The 15,972-nt window shown below is 42.9% G+C and overlaps 1 protein-coding gene across 2 annotated transcripts in view; it reads left to right on the forward strand.

Annotated features, from left to right (window-relative positions):
* Positions 1-15,972, forward strand: part of MCC (MCC regulator of WNT signaling pathway) — a 249,633-nt gene that overhangs the window by 219,340 nt on the left and 14,321 nt on the right. For both annotated transcript variants that reach the window (XM_056848103.1, XM_056848104.1), the window contains 3 exons: positions 392-532; positions 2,504-2,604; positions 8,650-8,833. In XM_056848103.1, the coding sequence (XP_056704081.1) occupies positions 392-532; positions 2,504-2,604; positions 8,650-8,833 (426 nt within the window). The remainder of the gene's footprint in view (positions 1-391; positions 533-2,503; positions 2,605-8,649; positions 8,834-15,972) is intronic.

The raw sequence follows: 15,972 nt of genomic DNA on the forward strand, positions 1-15,972 counted from the left end.
AGGATAGGATAGATGCATACCTGTATTTTCACGTGAAGTACTACCAGGACTAAGGAAGTACTGAACCAATGTAAAAGAGAATCTGTGAGCAGGGACCTGAGGTGTGATAGTAAGAGGGAGGGACACTTTCACGGGAGTTGGCCTTATATGCAACTTCATATCAATTTATTAATTGTATTCATTCAGCTTGTTTTGTGATGGGAATTTCCCATATGACCTTGCACAAAGAGTTGACATTATCTGTTTCTTCTGTGTGAATGACAGATAACAAAATACTTCAAGGCAGATTATCTTTGACATTATAATCAGGAACCACTTGAGAAATGTTCAAGCCAGGTAAGACTGCAGCAACTTCAGCGGGAAAGTTAAAAGGTGCTTTTCTTCTTCACAGCCGCATTGAACACTTAAAATCTCAGAATGATTTATTGACAATAACTCTGGAAGAGTGTAAGAACAATGCTGAGAGGATGAGCATGTTGGTTGGAAAATATGAATCCAATGCCACCGCCCTCAGGCTTGCATTGCAGTACAGGTATGTTGATGTGTGAATGGGCGAATGTGAAAGACAAAAGAAAACAGGGAGGTGCGCTTTCTTGTACCAACTTGTGTTATGAGTGATTGCAAGGTTTTGAATTGCACAGAGTGCCTTTTTCACTTTGCCATTAGTAGTCTGTAGTCAACAAGTAGCCTTATGAGGAGACAGAGTAGAAAGGCAGCTTTTCATTTCACAACCATTGGCTGTGGGTTGTGACAAGTGCATTGGAGAAAGAGGAGAAAGACCAGTTTGTACTGATATGATTACTGGAAGAGTTGTTTAACATGCAAGTTCCTTAATTACTGTTTGTCTTCAACTCACACCTGCATATTAATTTCCCTGCAGGTTGTTCCTTATCCTGATTTTAGTAGAGTGTCAAAGTGTTGGTTTAACGAATAGTTCAGTAGGACAATCCACATTGCTCAAGGAGCTGAACCACACCATATGCTTTATAAGAGGAGCAAAATATTGCTAGTATTGCTTATAGGGGGGGAAAGCCTATGGGAAAGATCTTCCTCACTCCTACCTACAGTGACTGGTTAGACCCTGAGACTGACCCAAACTCAACTAATGAATCCCTCCAAGTAAATATCTTCTGGTCCTCTTACGTTGTCATTGGCTATGGCATTCTTTGATAACCAGGGATATTGAGTGCTTTAAACATGATTGACCTTCAGACTTAGTGTGATTAAACTATTAATTTACAAGCAAGCTGCACACCTTTTGTTCAAAATTTAAATCACATGCCCTACTGAGCAGCTTTGTGCCTTGCATAGCAGCTGCTTCTACAGGCTTTCCTGCTTAGGTTGCTTTGTATTTGCTGCAGGGTCATGAGAACTTGAAGTCAGCCCATCAGAGCAACTCTTTATCATGACGCAGTAGGAGAATCATGTAGTTGCTTAGGGAATGCTGGGTCTTCCCCTGGTAAATAACAACTCCCATGAGGCAATTCATATACATGCATTTGCAAAATGTTCCTAATCTGAAGTTTGCCTGCCTTTTCTGTTTACAAAATGTTGGGTCATGCAGGCATGATAGACAGAAGCCACACAACCTGGAGACACTTCAGTTTAACATTTAAGAATTGGGGGAAATGCTAGAATTTCCTTGATGTAGTGTGAGACTACCGTAGTACAGTTTCATTCACATCCAGACAGTTCACTTGGTTTTGGCATTTTCTTATACTTTAGGAATATGGCAAACTGTAGGCAAGGACACAATGGTGGCCAGAAAGGAAAAGCTGCAGGAGAGCAGTCTGAGATGAACAGCTGGCTTTTAGGACAACTGAATATGATTAAGTTGTTTGGCTGTGAAAAACAAACTGGTGAATAGACCACATGCTGAACGGGCAGGTCATAGAGTATCCCTGTGATAAGCCAAAGAGAACAGGGAAAAGCCTCCAGGATCTTAAGAGGGCAGAACATTTTCCTGCCTTCACTGGCTGTATTCTGTGTATCCAGTTCTATGCTGATAGATCACGGTGGGTAGCCATGTTAATCTGCCTCTAGCAGTAGAAAATTGCAAGAGTCCAGTAGCACCTTAAAGATGAACAAAATTTCTGGCAGCTTCAACAATCCACTGCCGAACAACCTCCTCACAATTCTGTGCTGTAAGCACCGGCGTTCTTTACTGTCCACACCATATAAAGAGCAGCGATGCTAGACTAACTCCTACTATGAACTGTAGAAAAGTTATTCCAGATTATCATATTTCTTGGAAACTGTCTACTCTAAGAGTTAAAAGGGTTTCATGGGGTTTTTTTTAGTAATGCTGTTCTTTCTAACTTTAACAGAATAGTTAATTCAGTCCCTACCCTACACTTCAATTGTTGATTAAAGAAGGTAGGGCCTGGCTTGGATCACCATATTTCCCTGCTAACAGGGAGGAAATGACAGCCTCATTTCGCTTGGCCTATGTTGATTTTTTCCTCTCTGTTTTACATATACTAACTGAATGTTTCTTTTACAGTGAACAGTGCATTGAAGCCTATGAGCTGCTACTAGCATTGGCAGAAAGTGAACAGTCTCTCATTCTTGGGCAATTCAGAGCTGCAGGTGTTGGGTCTGTTGGTAAGCGCTCAATGAATCTCTTTCTCTCTGGATCCTGGACTACGCTATGCTTGTTTGTCTATCTATGTATTTTTTGTTGGCCCCCCAGGGCAACTGTTTTGGCTGCTGTGTGAAACAGGATGTTGGACTAGATGGACATGGGTCTGATCTAGCAGGTCTATTCTTAATTTCTTCTTTCTGTCCTGTCCTCAGAGCAGCTTATGTGATCCATTTAATCCTCACAGTAGTTCCAAGCAGGTTAGGCTGAGAGAGAATAAGTGCCCCAGGGTCACCCAGCAAGCTTCTATGGCAAAGTGGGGATCTGACCAAGGTCTCCCTAAATCTAAGCCACTATACCATACTGGCTCTATCATCCTCAGAAGGTAGGATGCTAGCTACAGTGTACCATCTCAAGATAGCTTAGGCAGCTTCCCACTATCTTTTTGTTCAACCCCAGCAGCCAGATAATATTTTTGGACAAGAATTCCAACAAATCATTGCAAACAAGTTGGAATAGTTATAGGAATACTATAGGAAATTTACTTTTTGCAACAAATCTATGTCAAGCAATAATATATAGAAAGAATAGTGATTTAAATTATTGGTGGTAAACTCATAAGCATATAAAAGACTGAGTGAGTCAGGTCCCATAATTTTTACATTCAATTCTTGAATAAATGTTCTGTAACTTGCATCACAAGTTTGCCCACAGAAAAAATTATGCATAATTCAACATCTCATTTAAGTCAACTGCATGATTTTCATTTGAGGGACTGGTATTCAGGTGTGAGGGGCGGAACTGGCTTTAAAGCTAAATGTTCAAATGTACCTTGCCACATCTTTTAAGCATCTGTCATTTTTTAGACATTTCTGTACTTGTATATGTGTTTAATGTTTGCTTTTGTTTAAAGTCTAATTGACTTGGCAAACTTCTACATCTCACCAATTAAAAAATTGCTGATCACACTGGGAAATTGCTGAGAAGTATGTGTGAGTGACTGGGGAAATGCAAAGGTTTATGTGACAGACAGTTTCAAGTTCTGCCCTTCAGAAGCCTCAGCCAAATGGTGGATCGGAATATTAAAAAGAAAAAAAGCAGGAGTTTTAACAGCTAGCCTACTGACTGAGTTGGAGGTTGCTGGATTTTGGTAGGAGAAGGGTTAAGAGTTTTGCTTAGTTAGCCAGGGAGTCTATCAGGGACTTTAGGTATTTTGAAGATATTTTGAAGGTATCTAGGTATTTTGTTCCTATCAAAAACAGTTAAAATAAACCTCTCTGCTCTGTTTGGATTTGGGTGCTCTTCCTGTCAAAAACTGTTTTCTGCTCCATGTTGCAAGTCTGAATCAGTCAAACAAGAAATCTGCTTTGTAACTCTTTTACTTTCTCAGGTCCTACCTCTCCAGTAATTGTGTTACCGTAATACTAAGAGGGCTGGAGAAAAGGAAAATAAAGAAACAACCAAGTCATGCATACCTGCTCCTTAGTCGTTTTCATCAACTCTACTTTGTGGTTCCTTCAAGCTTATAATCCCCTCATAATAGGCCAAGTCAATCCCAGGTGGCGCCCTGAGTCCAGGCATTGCCCTTGTTGAGGACTGATAGACTAAGCAGTCCTAAAACCCTCAACGATAAAAATAAAAATTTAAAAAGGGAGGGGGGAACAAGAAGTTTGTTTGGCATGAAATTTAAGTCTCTGGTTCCTGGGTCTTGAGCTGGGGTGTCATCACAGACTGTACCTTTGTGTATTGGGCTGAGGGGAGAGAAGCTTGCCATCACATTATACTATGGATTTTTGTCATGTTTTGTTCAGATTTTTATGCCTTGTTCAAATGTTTTTGGGAACAGTGTTTAATAGGATGAGCCAGTTTGTATGCCAGTCCTGTGAAGCATGTGGAAGAGTTATGTGAGCATATAAGCAGAGTAAGGCTGTTGAAAAAAAAATTCGATAAAATTCAGATTCGGCAAAATTCGGCCCGTTTTGATTCAGGAAATGCTGAAGTCCGAACTCCCCCGATTCGGATCCATAGAATTCGACACTAAGTTTGGAGTTCGGGGAAAAATTCGGCAGAATAAAGCCATTAAAAACACATTTGCGCATTTCCATGAATCCGGGGGGGGGCATGTTTGGAGGTAGAGATCCTAAACTTTCAGTGTAGCTTGAGGGGACCGATCTTGCAAGAACCCCCACGTTTTGTAAAGATTGGGTCAGGGCCTCCCGAGTTATAAGGCTCGGAAGGGGTCCCCCCATCTGCCCATCGGAATAAAGCCATTAAACACACATTCGCGACTTTCCACAGCTCCAGGGGGGCATTTTTGGAGGTAGAGGTCCCAAACTTTCAGTGTAGCTTGAGGGGGCCCTTCTTGCAAGAACCCCCAATTTTTGTGAAGATTGGGTAAGGACCTCCCAAGATTTGGGGCCCGGAAGAGGTCCCCCCAATCTGCCCATTGCAATAAAGCAATTACAAACACATTTGCGGCTTTCCGTGGCTCCGGTGGGGCATTTTTGGAGGTAGAGGTCCCAGACTTTCAGTGTAACTTGAGGGGACCCTTCTTGCAAGAACTCCCAAGTTTTGTGACGATTGGGTCAGGGCCACCCGAGATATGGGGCCTGGAAGGGGTCCCCCCCAATCTGCCCATTGCAATAAAGCCATTACAAACACATTTGCGGCTTTCCGCGGCTCCGTGGGGGCATTTTTGGAGGTAGAGGTCCCACACTTTCAGTGTATCTTGAGGGGACCCTTCTTGCAAGAACTCCCAGGTTTTGTGAAGCTTGGGTCAGGGCCCCCCGTGTTATGGGGCCCGGAAGGGGTCCCCAAATCTGCCCATTGGAATAAAGCCATTAAAAGGGATGTACTAAAACAAATGACAAGTCAGCCCATTGGAAGCAATGGGAGAGGCTGCCCAGCCCATTGAAGATAATGGGAGAGAGGAATGTCGGTTGACTTGCATTGACTCCACTGAAATACATTACAGGGGATGTACTAAAACGAATTACAGGCTAGCCCATTCGAAACAACAGGAGCTGCTGCACAGCCCATTGGAAACAATAGGAACCAGCCAGAGAGAGACTCACTGATCCACAGTTAGCTCCACACGAAGTTGGCAACTGGTGAAAACAGGAGAATCCAATACGATTCTAGCAGACTCACACACTCATACTCTCTGGCCATTTATGCACGGGAGGTTTTGCCTTGGATTTGCCGCTCTCTAGATGCACATTAAGGATTGCCTGCTCCCATTCATTCCAATGGGTAAATGGGGGGGACCCCGTAACTCAGGATTAATTGCCTTTTAGTCAGACCCCCAGGCCGGCGTAATGGTACAGCTCAACCGCTGAGGCAACCAGACCCCCGGGCCGGGGTAATGGTACGGCCCAACTGCCGAGGAAACCAGACCCGCAGGCCGGGGTAATGGTACGGCCCAATGCGAATGTGTTTTTAAAGGCTGTATTCCAATGGGCAGATGAGTGGGGGGACCCCTTCCGGGCCCCATAATTCAGGACCCCCTGACCCAATCTTCACAAAACTTGGGGGGTTTTACAAGAAGGGTCCCCTCAAGCTACACTGAAAGTTTGGGACCTCTACCTCCAAACATGCCCCCCCAGAGCCGCGGAAAGGCACGAATGTGCACCCGCACCCCTCCCCGGGGATCTCTCTCTCACACAAACAGACACTCTCTCTCTCCCCAGGCCGCGCAGCAGCTGGGCTCACGCATTCAACCACAACTGATTGGCCAGAAGAAGACCCAGCTTGGCCACTATTGGCCGCGGGAGAATGCTGCTAGTTGCTTACTAACTGACGATTATGCTGCTCATTCAGCGCCCCCGAATTTGCCGAATTTATTCAGCAATTGCCCCGAACTTGCCGAATTCGACTCGTCATTTTCCCGCCTTTTTTTGAATTCAGTTCCATCCAAACTGAAAACCGCCGAATTGGGGGAAATTCGGCTGTTTTTCTGTTTGGGACGAACCTAATTGACAGCCCTAGGGCAGCGCAATCCTCAAGAGGGTGGCCGAACCTGCTGAGGAGCCTTCGTGACCCCTGTGCCAGCGTGCCACTTGTGCTGACTAAAGTGACATGGATGCTGGCTCCAGGGAACAGCACGGCAGCACAAGGGTCGGGTGCTGGTGCAGCCTCGCCGGCAACATTTCCCTAGTGTAAGTGCTTGCACCAGCACCAAAGGGGGCATTCCTGGGGCATCGGCAAAAATGCAGATGTAGCCCTATGAAACTCTATGGCGGAGTTCCACGGGGCTTGGGGGGGAATCATTTTTTAATACATTCTGCACTGCTGCAAGCTGCTTCACCCCCTTCAGGATTGTACTGTAAGAAAATAATGTTGTCAACAGAAAATGTGTATATCCATAATGAAAGTGCACCTGTTTGTTTTGTACTGGTCCTTTTCAGCTCATTGAAGTGACAATGTGATGTTTATAATGCTGGATTGTTGGAGATGGGAGGGAGCCTTCAGGGTTAAGAAAATATTAGTTTTCCTGGCGAAAGTGACATGGAAAGTACTTAAAGTTTTAAAATCTAATTTATAGCTCTAGCTTCTCAAGCATCACTGAAGTGTATGTGAAAGCTTTTAAAGACCAAATGACCAGCTGGCTTCAGTGTCACAAGATGGATGACGTCTTCCCCTTGTTGCAGAAAGCGAGAGAGTCAATGGTCCAGAGTTGCTGTGGGATTTTGTTTCCCCATCTCTTCCTGTGGATTGGACATGTTTTTTGTGTAAATGTATTTTTCTTTGTAAGAGATTCGTTTTTAACACTGTTCCCAAAGCAGCGGACATCACGGTTAGCATGAAAAAAATTTTGTGAATGAGAAAAGTTTGATTTAAATGAGAAAAGAAATATATATATCAAAGTCGCCAGCCTAAATAAATAAATAAAAGACAAGAGCCTTATCAAATACTCATTCGAAATACAGGAAAATCTTCAGCTAACCACATAAACCCAAAGAGATTCATGAAAGGAAAGTCTTCGTAAATACACCTAAGAATACAGGTCTTAGTCTTATACTAGACTTGTAATGTAACGAATTTGCAGATGGAATTGTGTGTTTATCTTCTATTTAATAGCATGCATATGTGTTTTGTAAGGAAAAGCATAATGGGTACTTGTTTTCATGGTATGCAATGTTCACAAAATAGCATGTCACTCACATTTATACCCATAAATTCCTTTAAATATTTATTTTTTCCTTACACTCCAGAATGACAACTCTGGCAACATTTCTGCCTGCCTTACAGGCTGCTAAAACCTAGCTATAAGCGATCATTTCCTTGTAAACTTAGTGTTGTTTTCAGATGCACCAAACTGGTTTCATGTAACAACTCTGCACAAGTCAGTGTGCAATGAGATAAAATATAATAAAACAGCAACAGAAATGGGTTGTTGTTGGTTTTTAACGGTTTCTAAGATGTGGATTTATTATGTATGTTTTAATTTGCTAGCCACCTTGGTGGACATCATGAGGACAGAAGGGTATAATTTTTGTAAAATCCAAATAAAGGAATAAATGCAATAGCTAAGCAGAGCAGCTCATTCTCACCAGTAGAACAGAAATAATGTGATGATCTTCAGCAACTAAAACAGTTTTGATGGGTGAACAGATGAATGGATTGGGGGGCTTAAAGAACAACTGGCCTTGCCCTACTCCAAGTGATTTAACAAAAGAGTATACTTTCGGAGATCTGATCTATGGTTATGATGGCCCTTAGGCACTTGCATGCAATTCCTTATGATCATCATGCCATCTTCCTTTTTTTCCTTCTGATCTAATCTACTTGTGCTACATTGGCCACTACTCCAAAATGGCCCCCCAAGCTTTCAGAGGAGGTTGAAAGAGTGAGTTCAGAAGCCAAGCTGTTCGTGGGGAGCTCACCACACAGCCCTTTAGATAATTGTCTATTAGTCTCTTACAACCTAGTTTTATTTTAGCACATCACTAATGAGGTGCTAATGTCCTAGCGAGTGCACAGATGTCAGCTGAAACCTCTTTTCAGTCACATTAATTGTTGTTATCCTCTCCAGTACGATGTGGCTCTGATCATTTGCTTGCAAACAGGGGACCAAACAGGTGATGAAAACATCACCCAGATGCTTAAAAGAGCTCATGACTGCAGGAAGACAGCTGAGAATGCAGCCAAAGCCCTGCTGATGAAATTGGATGGTAGCTGTGGAGGAGCCTATGCAGTCACCGGCTGCAGTGTGCAGCCCTGGGAGAGCCTGTCATCCAACAGCCACACCAGGTAACTATGGCTCATTGAGTCTGTTAATCCCCAGGCCTTCGGTTTCAGGACTGAGTAGACTGTGTTGTTTTCCATTTATTTATCTATCTATCCTCCAGTCAGCCAGCTGGGTTGTATTGGTGTCCACTATAAATCACTTCAGTACCTCAGTTATGGAATTCTGTTCAGACTTGAAACAGGCTCAGTGCGAAAAAGAATTTTGTGTAGATTTGTTGTGAGTGGATGATTCTGATCTGTCTGATAAAGGGCACGCTCATACCATCTGTTTTACTTCAGTGATTTCTCTGCCCTTTATTTCTCATTGCCCTCTCCTCTCTGAAACTTAAAACATGTAGTACCACTTGCTCAATTGTATTATAAAAAAATGTTCAGCAAGTGTGAAACTTGTTGGAGTTACTGCACATTGCTTTTAATTGCATAAATACTGTTGATTGATATCTGAAGACCAAATGTAAAAACAGTAATTATACGTCAGCTTTTAAAAAACAAAATTGCAGAAAACATCAATCAGTAGATGAGGTATTTGGAGAGTAGTACAGAATTAGAAATTTCAGATAGTGGATTTGTTCTTAGAGCTATTTACCAACCCAGATAAGAAGGGAAATGTTTATTTTATGTACTCACATGTCAGTTTTTTAAATGCCAAGTCGAATTTGGCCTCCGTAAAGGTGAATGACATAATCTCTTTTAGGACTGGAATTTAAAATTGTTGTGTATTTATTTTAAAAAAAACCTGGCATATAAACAATAGAAAATAAATTATAAGGAGGTATTTCTCAGTGACTGAAAATATTCACCAATGAAGAATACACATAAGCCTATTCAATCTTTCTGTTAAACTGCATGCAGATAGTGTAACTCCTAGAGGTAATAAGAATTTTTTTAAAAAAACATTGTGAAACAACGGAGGGGGGAATCTTTCTCCTCGGCAAGGACTTTTCATGTCAAAGTGAATAATTTCCTCTGTAGTTTGAAAACCCCTCAAAATGGAGTTTCGTAATGGAACTGTTGACCCAGACTTAACTCCAGCATCAGGAATGAGTTTCTGAATGTCAAATTGCAGAACACATTACTGGGAACAAATGCACAGGCAGCCAATGGTGACAAGAGGGTTAAAGACGATAAAGGGGAACAACTACAGTGAAGTGGGGGGGGGGCGGAATCACAGAAGCTGTTACTAGTGAAGTGAATAAAAATAATAGCTGGCATTTCAATTTATTGGGTTGGCAACATCCCAGCAACACTGCCTGTCCCTTTGTGAAACTAGGGAAAAAAAGATCTGTGATGTATTAAGAACTTGTAATTGTTTTAATGGTGAATGCCAAGTTGTGATTGACTGCCTTTTTTTAAAAAAAGGAGTTGGAAGGAGATGATAGAGGCAAAGTGAAGTGGATTGCTGCCCCGTAATGATGAGATGCTGTTTGATGTGTGGTATTCTAATAGTAACCTCAACCTTAGATCTGTGTGGGAGTATAAACGCTGTTGCATTGCATTTTAAAAGAAGAGGGCATACAAGTGTGATCCCGGAGCTGGGTTTTCAAGCCTGCTGGCATCTAGCCCTCAGGAATTGTCCACCAGTAGAGCCCTCTCCTTGTTGCACCGTGACCATGCCAGGGACTTCGTTGCACAGCTGACCATTGTGTGGCCCTTTGCATCTCCTCCCAAAATAGCCAGTGGCCCAGGAGTCCTGCTTGGAGATCATGCAGGGCCTAGCAGAAGCCAGGCTCTTTCTCAGAGGCAGGCTGCTTCTCACGTATGCCAGGAACTAGAGGGGAAAGGGAAGCCCCTATTGAATGGGGCTGTGCTGGGATGTGACTGCAGCCCATACTTTGGGGCAGTGGATTCAGTTGGTGGCACCTAGATTACTCCACAGAAGCTGGAAGGGCTGGAGGCATCAGCAAGACAGACTTCCTGTTGCCTTCTGCCACTGGGAGCTCATTGCTTGATTCAGTGTAGCCGCTATATATTGGTCTATCAGGGACACTGTAGGATGCAGCATGATGAATCTGTATTCTCTAGTAAGAGTTGTGTGGCATGGAGTGCTCCCTGCCATAACTAGAAAAATCAGATGTGCAGATGTGTTTTGAGGAGGTTAACATGTCACATTAGATTTCATTTATTAGTTGTATTTTCCAGTGTGGCCTACTGATAAACTTTAGATAAAGTGTTAAAGGATCAACCTTGACTACATTGAACTGCTCTGATGTATCCATTTCATAAAGCGTGCTAACAGAACTCAATGTAGGAGATTTTTTTAATCAAAAAACGTTGCTGGTTTTGTTCATTATGTTTTGCTTGTGCACATCCAGTGTAGCAGCAAAGATTTCTCTTGGCATTATGCTATAGGTGAGCTTCATGGCTAAGTGGGGATTTGAACCCAGGTTTCCCTAGTCCCAAAATGATGAGGACTGGTGAAACATAGAACTGGGCTGAAAACAGTAATTGCTGTAGTTAGTTATTTGCTGAATAAAAAATGTGGATCTCAAGCTGGAGTTTTGTAGAAGCCATCTGTCTAAAGAATATCTTCAAAATATCAACTGTACTCCACTGCATTTATTAGAATTAGTTAATTAAGCAGTCAGTGGCAATATGTGTCTTTCCCCAGCCAATGGGTTAGGTGCAAGTAAAACCTTTCATTAGCTGATGGACTCTGTGCATGAGGGATGTAGAATCTGTATCACCTGGACAAGATTTATGGTTCTTCAAAGCCTGCTGTTTTTATGTATAGTACATGAATGGAAAAAACATTGAGGTGATTAGTCCAGTACTTTATATTGCAGCCTATAATTCAGTATAATTTTTAGAAAGGAGAAATCTTGTGTGAGTATATAAAAGAATTCATCAGGGCAGTACTACCCTCATGCTGTTTTATAGGTATTTTCCTTCTGTAATAGTTGTGTTGAATACTGTAACAGGATAACACTTTTAGCTGTAGGAGGTAATACGTTGGTGGTGTGATAGCACTGGGTTGGTTTAGGAATTCGCTTCTAGTATCAGTGAATTTGACTTGAATTGCAGGGCCTTGCATAGTTTCTAGCTGAAGTTAGAGCATGTCTGCATGGCCTCTGTGGCAGAGAGCAATCGCTGCAGTTCTTATAGGATAGAGGTCCTTTCTGCGCTGCAGAGTCGGGGAATGATGCACTGATACATTAGCTGGCAGAGATTGAATCTGATGGGTGCTAATGTTGCATCTGTTATGATTAGGTGTCAGTGGATGTGCTCTTAAACCTGACCACAACACAGATGAAATCATGGGATTAGGCCGTGAAAGGAGCGCAAAGGTAGCATTTGTCATGGGCTTGTAAGCACAATTCAAGATAACCCAATTTGTTTCATATATTACAAGCCTTTTGTTCTGAATCATCAGTCTTGGGGGCTTAACGCACGGCCAATTTGTCTCGCTTTTGTGCCTTAATAGTAGCGAATCTCCATGGTCCACACGCACGACCGTCCAAGGGCTGCGCATCGGACCCACCTTAGTCGCGAATTAAGGCAAAAAAACCCGGGTTAATCAATCCCTGGTTTATAGCGATCTTTTCGGTTCTAATCCGCTACTTTTTTTTAATTCCGCTACATTACCGGAACGCCGACGTGCGTGTAATTACTCGGCTAGCTCGCTACTAATGCTCCTTACCGGTCTCCTCCGTCCCGCCCCCTTCCCTGCGCAAGCAATTGCCGCTTCCCGTCCCCCGTCCCGCCCCCTTTCCTGTGTGAGCAATTGCTGCTTCCGGTCTCCCGTCCCGCCTTTTTTTAATTGACAGGTTGAGACGATGGTATACCGGAACGCTGGCGTTCAAAGAAAAAAAAAGGGGGGAGAATCGCCCTTTGATTGGATAACTCCTCAGCCAATCCTTGGGCGATGTCACTCCCCTGCTATCCCGCATTGCAAACTATCCCACATTATATGGTTGGTTCAAACGCACGGGGAGCCTCCAGCAGCTACTTGTTTCAGACTTAATGTGGGATAGGCTGGCGTCATGCGTTTGATTATCCAGACTTAAATATTGTGGGATTAAAATATTGTGGGATAACAGAGGAGCGAACCAGGAACATTCTGCCCATGCATTAATGCCCTTGGTTAATGTAGGTATTCTTGTGCATTTCAGCCTTACACTCTTGGGTCCTGGATCATTTTCAGCTCAGTATGCATTAATAGTAAATGTAAACTTCATTCACAAAAATACTGTGATGTTGCTTGTGTTCTTGTCAGATCCTGTTGTCCCTTTCTGTCAATTTAAACTTCAATTTGTGGTTCATACCTTGATTATTTAAGCAAATCGGGTTCATATGTATTTTATACCGGTAATTGCCATTTATATACTGAGGATAGAAGATGTGGTTTAGCATCTTTTTAATATTAACTTTGAATATGTAAACGTGATTTAGCAAATATATGGTGTTAATAATTGGACTAAAATAACTGTCTGCTCAAACAAGCATTTAAGGAATTACTGCAAGTTTTGATAGACTCCTCCCTGCTGTAAGAGTCTATAATACCTTTGGGAGGTTTAAGATAATGGCTAACTGTATGGTAACCACTTTCTTCACATGCTGACTTACTTGGTATGAGAGTATAATGAGATATAGGAACTGTAGATTTTACAGTGCCCATTCTTTCTTTCTTTCTTTATTTATTTATAGCCTAATTCTCACCCCAGTGGGGACCCAAGACGGCTTTCAGCATTGTTCTCCCCCTTCTCCATTTTATCCCTGCAACAGCAGCCCTGTGAGATATGTCAGTGACTGGCCCAAGGTCACCCAGTGTGCTTCCGTGGTGGAGTGGGATTCAAACCTGGGTCTTCCAGGTCCTTTTTTGATGCTTTAATCACTACACCACACTGGCTGTTGCTGTAGTGAGCTCTGTTATCAAAGTGGGGGGGGCAAAGGAATGAATAAATCATCCACATGAACAAACGTACGAAGTGCTAGAAGTTATGTAGCATTTTTATTCATGGGATTTACAAAGATATCAGTGCCAGTGTAGCTGGGGGAGTCTTCCAGAATTCTGGCCAAACAAAGGAAGAGCTTGGCCGTTTTCTTGACTCTCAAAGTCTCTTAAAAGCATCAAGTGGAAGCTCTTCTATCCTAAACTTCCATATGCATTGTATGCATGAGAAGGGAGTCCAACCCTTGCTGTGTTGCTTCCCAGCAGTGACAATAATTAATCAGTCATATTTCAGGGAAGATTTCATCACCATCGTTTGCTTTGGCCATTATAATGTTAACATGTTTTAAGAAGACTCCTGCTGTTTCATGGGGACACGCCCTGGTGCCACTTCCCTCGTGTTTCAAGAACCCTGATGCCCGTCTGTCTTCCCACTCACAGACTGCAACATCTACTCCCAGTTGTCAATCCCTGTGCCAATGAGCTCTTTTCGTAAAATGGCTCCTTTATGAAATGGCTGTTGAAGAAGGCTGAAAACGGCTAACAGTCTTCAAAACCAGTTTGTTGTGATGGGTGTTCACAAGGAGCACCAGCAGCCCAGTGTATCTTGGATCGCTATGGACTGATGACTCCACACCCCTCTCCCCATCATGCTTCACACAGGCACACAAGTTCAGGTGTTAAGCCAGTATGCAGTACTCAGCAAATAACAAATAAAGATCTAGGCCACTCTCTCCCTTGCATGCACGATGAGCAGGTTGCAAAGTAGCTCCTCAGAAGAGTTGTGCATAACTCTCCTCCTCCTCCTTGAGAATGCTGTGCTGGGCAAGCTGTTGCCGTGACAGATGTATTCTGGAACTGCCAGGATATCTGCTTGAAGCAGAAAACCTCTCACACCTCAGAGACAGTCCAGGGCCCCCCTCACACAATCTGTTCTCAGCAGGAATAGGAGAAGAGCTACACCCAGAGCCTATGGCGGAGTCCTGTGATTGAGGCACAGGACGGCCCTGTGCTTGAAGTAAACTACCTGCTCAAAGTTTGGGCATTCCCCCAGCAGCATCATGGGAGGAGAGGGTTCTGCTTGACTTTTCTGAGGAGCTTGTCCTCGCCCTGTTCTGCACACTAATAGTAGGAGGAACATGCCTGCCTCCAAATTAGAGAAAGACATTCCCATCTACTATTCCAAACTTTGGTAGAGGCCAAATTAAGAAATAAAATTAAAAGGACGAATGGCCCTTTTGGAGGGTCGATGAAGCGATGCCAGCTATGAACTTATGTGCTGCTCTGAAAGCCTGCTGAAGGAGTAATAGTGTAATGGTTAAGAGTGTTGGACTAGTATCTGGGAGACCTGGATTCAAATCCCCATTCATGCCATGGAAGCTTGCAGGGTGACCTTGAGCCAGTCCTTTTCTCTCAGCCTAACCTACCTCATAGGGTTGTTATGAGGATAAATGGAGGAGAGGAGCATGATGTAAGCCACTTTGGGTCCCCGTTTGGGAGAAACGCAGTATAAGTGAGTTAATAAATAAATGATCACCAACATGAGCTTGTACGTGAAATGTTTTTGAAAGCCGTTTTTCCGGCAGAGGGAGCTTTGCGTCTTATTTACTTTTCAAAGAAACGCATGTGTTTAGCACTGGCAGATTTATCCCAAATCTTAGGTTATGTGTTGTGTACAATCAAATGGAGTAGGTTAGAGGGTGAATCGTCTGTGGGTTTTTTGGAGCATTTTAAAAAAATTATTCTATTCCAGTTGTGTTTTTTCACACCTTTCTTTCCCACATAGTTAGGCACAATTAATTTTTGTTTACTGAAAGCTGTGAGATCTCGTTGAAGGGAAAAGAATAATGGAGGCTTAAGTTACCACTGTATATTAATGGAAGATAATCTAGCTGTGCTAGGATTTTAGTGTGGGCAGAATTTAAAGGTGGGGAAAACAGTACAGTTATTTGTCTGCTGCTTCTTCATGTGGCACCTATTATCCCTAGGAGAGAAGGGACCATTTGAAATTAGCAGAAAGCTGCAGTTTAAAGCCATGTAATATGATACTTCACGAATACTCAGTAGCTCAGGGAGGCCTTTGTTGCCTGGCCAATTCTATACATTCCCCCTTTAACAGCACCGTTACTGGAAGTCTCTATGAGATTGTCAGGCAGTTATCTAATGAGCTTTTTAAAAAAATGCAAGATAGTTTTGATCTTTACTGTCGGAAAGGAAGAGGAGAACCCGTGGCCTGCCCTTCTTCTTCTTTGTC

The sequence above is a fragment of the Euleptes europaea genome, chromosome 4, assembly GCF_029931775.1.
Source record: "Euleptes europaea isolate rEulEur1 chromosome 4, rEulEur1.hap1, whole genome shotgun sequence".
Lineage (NCBI taxonomy): Eukaryota > Metazoa > Chordata > Lepidosauria > Squamata > Sphaerodactylidae > Euleptes > Euleptes europaea.